The following is a 6,463-nucleotide window of genomic DNA, read 5'->3' on the forward strand; positions in this document are numbered from 1 at the left end:
CCAACACCTTCAGCCCCTGTTCACCCTCATGCCCCTCCAGGAAACTTTTGCTTCATCTTCAATTCCCTCTGTGCCATCCGAAAGTAACCAGCTTTGATTGGGAGTGCGGTGCTCAAGTAGATATCGATGACTGACCCTCACCTTCTCTGGGTGGGTTTTAATCGCAGATAGCTCCTCCCGAGGGACCCGAAGCGAATGAGAGGATGGTGATTATCATCGGTTCGCCAGAGGCTCAGTTTAAGGTGAGTCAGCCGACACCAAATTAACCAGCCGCGGTAAAGTTGGAGGGGGAGTGTGAATGATAGTGACCCTCGGGGAGGTGGAGTGGGGGGGAGTGTCCCTCGGAGCGGGTGACCACCCATCTCGGAGAGAGGGGTTGGGGCGAGTTGTAGGGAAGTATCCACCAGTAAGTGATTTTGGGGGTGAGGAAGGCAATGGCCCAGTAATCCAGAGAGCCAGGTTATGTTCTGGGGATCGAATCCCACCATTGCAAACTGTGGGATTTGAACTAATGAGAATGTAGAATTAAAGGTCTAATTTGTTGATTGTTGTGAAAACTCGTCGGGCTCACGAATGTCCTTTAGGGAAGGAAACCTTACCTGGTCTGGCCTCCATGTGACTCCAGACCCACAGCAATGCAGCTGCTCTCTAAAACGACCCAGCAAGTCAGAGTTATGTTCGAGGCAGTTAGGGACGAACAAGAAATGCTGGCCCAGCCAACGACGGCCGCATCTCAAGAATGAGTAAAATAAAAATCAAAGTGTTTCCACTTCCCCAACCCACTAACCTGTTCTGGGGAAGTGGACCCTGGACAATTTGCCCCTCAAAAGGACTGGGAGCAAACCCATGGAAACAAGGTTTGCTATTGTCATTGGTGAAGAGTTAAACCATCTTGATGCAGGTGGTGGTGGGAATGGGTGACGGTTGAGAAGGAAGGAAAAACAAACTGGAATTAAAAGGCAGTTAGTGAGTGAGCAAAGCAGATAGTAGACAGCAAAGTTATTCAGCGATCACTGGTGAATATTTCAGTGCAGGGTTTGCGATGAATGTGGCATATGTGATTAGGGCGCAGATAGACACATGGAAGATCTGTTTCAGTTTCACTGAAGGGCAAGGATGACGTTGTCAACATTCCCAGTTACAGGGTTTTCAATGTCACTTTAATTTAGTACGTTTCCATTTCATTATACAAATTTCTGTTAGCCATTAAATTGTATTTTGTTACAGCGTCCCATCAGGGGCTTATTTAATCCTATTTCATTACCTTAGTTTAAAAGCGAAGAGGGAGCTTCACTCTGTATCTAACCCTGTGTTGTACCTGTCCTGGGAGTGTTCGATGGGCACACTAGAGGGAGTTTTATTCTGTATCTAACGCCGTGTTGTCCCGGTCCTGGGAGTATTCGATGGGGACACTGTAGAGGGAGTTTTATTCTGTATCCAGCCCCATGCTGTACCTGTCCTGGGAGTGTTTGATGGGGACACTGTAGAGGGAGTTTTATTCTGTATCTAACCCGATGCTGTACCTGTCCTGGGAGTATTCAACGGGGACACTGTAGAGGGAGTTTTATTCTGTGTCTAACCCCGTGCTGTACCTGTCCTGGGAGCTCTTGATGAGGATGGTGTTGAGAGAACCTTACTTTCTGTTTAAGAGTGGAGGAAACTTCACTCTGGTATTTGACCCCATGCTGTCCCTGTCGTGCGAGTATTTGATGAGGACAGTGCAGAGGGAAGCTATACTTGTACCTAACCTTGTGCTGTCCCTGTTCAATGCTGAGAGTTCAATGGGCACACTGTAGAGACAGCTTTACTTCCAGTTTAAAAGAGTGGAGGGGCGGGATTGGCACTATTGGATAATGAAACAATTACAGCAGTGAGAAGACATGATATGCCAGATAGATCATCATATGTGGATTGAACTGAAGAGCAGAAGACAGGCTGTTACACCATTGGGTTCTCTTGTCTAAGGAAAGATATGGCATTGGAGGCAGTCCAGAGGAGGTTCCCTTAGATTGATCCTGGGTATGGAGGGTCTGTCTTATGAGGAGATGTTGAGTTGATTGGGCCTGTATATATTGGGATATAGAAGAATGAGAAGTGACCTAATTGACAAATGGTTCATAGGGGCCTTGACAGAGTAGATGCAGAAAGGTTGTTTCCCCTTGTGGGAGAGTCTGGGACCAGAGAACATAACCTCAGAATAAGGGGTCACTATTTTAAAGGTGATAAGGTGGATTTTTTTCTTTCAACAGGTAGCGAGTATAATCCTTTACTGCGGGGGTCTGTTGTCGTTGGGTCATTAAGTGTATGCAAGGCTGAGAGAGACAAATTTTTAGTCAGTAAGGGGATCAAAGTTTATGGGGAAAAGGCAGGAAAGTGGAGTCAAGGATTATCAGATCAGCCATGATCCCATTGAATGGTGGAGCAGACTTAATGGGCTGAATGGCCTACTTCTGCTCCTATATCTTATGGACCACCTTATCAGCCAGATCTGACACATTCAGGGCTTTGTGGATATTCAGTTGAAGGTTCCTCTCTTATGGTACACATCTCAATATGATCTCATCTAATGTGTATGTCTTTGCCTTATTGACCTCCCCAAATTCCTCACCTCATATTCAGAGTTAAATTCCATTTGCCACTTCTCGGCCCATCTGACCAGTCTGTGGTTGTCCTCCTCGCTGCCAATTTTCGTGTTGGCTGGCAATCTTTTTAATCATGCCCCCTACATTCAAGTCTAAAGAGTACTGTGTCTCCTCCAGAGCCCTGTGGAACCCTGCAGTCACATAAATACCAGTCTAAGCAGCAGAGTGAATTTTCGACCTCGCTGCTCATTTCCCCGGTTCTGAGTTTCCTGACCAGACTGCCATGTGGAGCTTTCTTGAAAGCCTTGCTAAAACCCATGCAGACAATTTGAAACACATGACCCTCACTGATTCTCATCGTGATTTCCTCAAAAGTTCAAAGAAGTTGGTCAGACGTGCCATTCCCTCAATGAATCCATGCTGACTGCCCTTGATTAATTCTTGACTTCATATCCTGTCCCTCAGATGGTTTCCCCAAGTAGTCTGCACTGCACAAAGGTTAGCCTGACTGTGCTAGCTATCCCCTTCCACCCCCTTCCTTTAAAAAGTTAACTGGTTTTGTTTAACCCTTTTGATTCCATTACTGATTAAAAATGTCTCTCTCAGCCTAGAATACACTTCATGACTCAGCCTCAAACAGCTTTCTGCGGGTATAGAATTGCACAGATTCACTGCCCCCTGAGAGAAGAAATTCCTCCTCATCCCCGTTGTAAATGTGCCACCCCTTAATTCTGAGATTATGCCCTCTGGTACTAGACTCTCCCACAAGAGAAAACAAGTTTTCCACATCTACTTTGTCAGACCCCTTAAAATTCTTTTATGGTTCAATACAATCACTTCTCAATCTTCAAGGAGACCCATGGAATCCTTTCCTTTAATAGCCAAGGCGCAGTGCACAAGAGGAACAGGGTAATGCTGGAATTGTTCAGAACACACATTTGACTACTTTTTTTTTGCTCATGGCGTTTCAGGAAGGATGAAATTACACTGCAGAGGGCCCAGAGGAGATTTACCAGGATGTTGCCAGGGTGAAAATTGTACAGATGAGGGAGACTGAAAAGACCAGGGGATGTTTATTTTGGAGATGAGGCTAGATTTAACGGAGTGACCCAGACTGAGTGTTTCAGAGAGGTCGTTAAACTGTGTATCTTAATGTAAAGCAAATGGGTGGAAGGATTGAAGGGAATCAAGAAATATTCTTCACCCAAAGGATGGTGGGTGGTGGAGTTAGAAACAATGGCCACATTTACACAACACTATATAAGTAGAAGCCCAACAGTGCAGGAAGAAGCCGTTCGGCCCATCAAGTCCACACCGACCCAATCCCACATTTCCCATGGTTAAACCTAGCCTGCGCATTTCTGGACACTACGGGGCAATTTATAACAATTTACCTGCACATCCACAGGAGGAATCCAGAAACACCTGGCAGAAACCCACATAGACATGGGGAGATGTGCCAACTCCACACTGGAATCAAACCTGGGTCCCAGGCACTGTGAGGCAGCAGTGCTAACCACTAAGCTACCCTGCCATCTTCTTTGCAATGCTGTAACCTGCAAGGCTGTGAATGGTGGTGCCCAGCTAGACAATTCTCTCTAGGTAGTCCAGGTACAATGGGCCAAATGTCTGCTTTCTGAGTTTTTACCTTGAATTTCTTGTTGCTTCTCTGTCAGCAATGAGAATGTTCATCATGTTCAGAAACTGTCCTAATTAAAGACTCCTGGTAATGTCCTGGCTACAGATGTCAAGCTAACTGGTTTAAAAGCCCCTAATTTCCCTCCTACAGTCTCAGAACTGAGAGAACATTGCAGTAGTATAATTAGTCCATTTGCAATGTTCTCACCAACTGCCTCTAACACCCTGGTACAGACAACATCTGCTCGAAAGGTATTTATCACCATTTAGTGCCATTAGCATTTCTTTTTACTCATTCACGGGATATGGGCATTGTTGGCTGGGCCAGCATTTTTTGCCCACTCCCAATTACCCTAAACTAGTTGCTTGCTCGACTATTTCAGAGGGCAGTTCAGAGTCAACCACTTTGCAGTGGGTCTGAAGTCACATGCAAGTCAGACTGGGCAAGAACGGTGGATTTCCTCACTAAGGGGCATCAGTGAACCTGACGGGTTTTCTTTTATGACAATTCACATGGTCACCATCAGATTAGTTTTTAAATCTGGATTTTTATTTAATTTAAATTTCACCGTCTGCCGTGGTGGCATTTGGACTCATGTCCCCAGAACATCGGAGACTAGGATTCGGGATTACTGAAGCTGGGTCACTGGGCTTGAAATGTTAACTGTGTTTCCGTCTCTACAGATGCAGCCAGACCTTCTTGAGTTTCTCCAGCAATTTGTGTTTGTTCTAGATTACTTGTCCAGTGACATTAGGTATGAATATCTTTCTGGTTCAGCGCTAGTTTGCTCGTTGTGTCCAACATATGGACCTCTATGCGTTCTGTAAATACAGACACTGACTGATTTATTCAGCATGTTGATCATTGTCTTACATTTGGTGACATTTTCGAACACCACATTGCTCCAGCGTTTTCCTAATCTAACTGTAATTGATTCTTTGATTTTGATATTGCTTGCAATTTCCTTTAATCCTCCTCCTTTGTAAGTGGCCAATCAGTTTGACCGGGGTGTGCAGCGCAGATACAGGCACATGAGCATATCTTTAGGTCAACTCCACCCTGCAACTATCCCTCTTCTTACAAACCCAAGGCTGGACTCAGAACATATCACCATCACTGCAATAGATTATGTCGATTTATCATGATCACTATGCTGGATCGAGTTGATTATCACAGTCCCTCCACTGGATTATGTTGATTTATCACAATCACTGCACTGGATCGAGTTGATTTATCATGGTCCCTACAATGGATTGTGTCAATTTATAGTTAGGCTGTTAACCAAGTTAGGTTCATTATTAAGTCTGACAGGTCAAGTGCTGGTGCAGAGATCATCCTGATGCCAGGAAATTCACTGTCTTTCTGTTATTTGCTAGACTGACTATGCCATACTCTATGAACGTTTAGATCTCTCATTCAAACCATTCAGTCTTTGCTATATCTTGTCTCGTCTGTAAATTTATGCAGTCTACCCCTTCACAGCTATGACCAAGAGCCCAGAGACAAACTGTACTGTAATGTTAAATACTCTTCTGTTTGAACATGGAGCAGTGGGCCATTCTGCTTCGGACCATTTTCCTATCGACTGCACTCCTCTTGTCAATCGTAGCTCCGTCCGTGAAGTCTCCTCACTACAGCTCACTGTTCCTCATGTCCCCTCTCCTCACCAAAGGGAATTAACCTCTCTCTGGTTCACACCGAATTGGTATTTTGTTGACTTCCGGTTTCAGGCTCAAGGCCGGATCTACGGCAAGCTGAAGGAGGAGAACTTCTTTAGCCCGAAGGAAGAGGTCAAACTGGAGGCAAACATCAAGGTCCCATCCTCCGCAGCCGGAAGGGTCATTGGCAAAGGAGGCAAGACGGTGAGTGGTGTGTGGTGTTCACGGCACAGACTGTGCTGACCCCAGAGCCCTGTGTGACTTAGGGGTTGGGAGAGGGTTAGCGCTGAGTGTCCTTGGCCTGACCAATTCCTTCCATAATGTCACAGATCACCCCACCCACCCCAGCCCAGTGTATTTCATGACCTCACCCTTTGCCAGGCTGTCCGAATTGGTGGGTTAAGTTGTCCTCTTGGTCGATGGGAGCACACACTAGATGGAGAGACCCCTGTTCCCCATGCTTCATTGCCAAGAGAACGGGCACGTCCTTACCTCTTGTGGCCGTGTGGCCTCACTGCGGATTCTCACTGATCGAGTTCCTGGGGACTGTCCTGAGTTCACCGAGATAGACACAAGGGGCCACT

The 6,463-nt window shown here is 45.9% G+C and overlaps 1 protein-coding gene across 5 annotated transcripts in view; it reads left to right on the forward strand.

Annotated features, from left to right (window-relative positions):
- The window catches only part of igf2bp2a (insulin-like growth factor 2 mRNA binding protein 2a), a 146,624-nt gene that overhangs the window by 118,769 nt on the left and 21,392 nt on the right, over positions 1-6,463 (forward strand). For all 5 annotated transcript variants that reach the window (XM_048599299.1, XM_048599298.1, XM_048599300.1 and 2 more), the window contains 2 exons: positions 168-242; positions 5,952-6,083. In XM_048599299.1, the coding sequence (XP_048455256.1) occupies positions 168-242; positions 5,952-6,083 (207 nt within the window). The remainder of the gene's footprint in view (positions 1-167; positions 243-5,951; positions 6,084-6,463) is intronic.

This window comes from Rhincodon typus, chromosome 7 (genome assembly GCF_021869965.1).
Source record: "Rhincodon typus isolate 14 chromosome 7, sRhiTyp1.1, whole genome shotgun sequence".
Lineage (NCBI taxonomy): Eukaryota > Metazoa > Chordata > Chondrichthyes > Orectolobiformes > Rhincodontidae > Rhincodon > Rhincodon typus.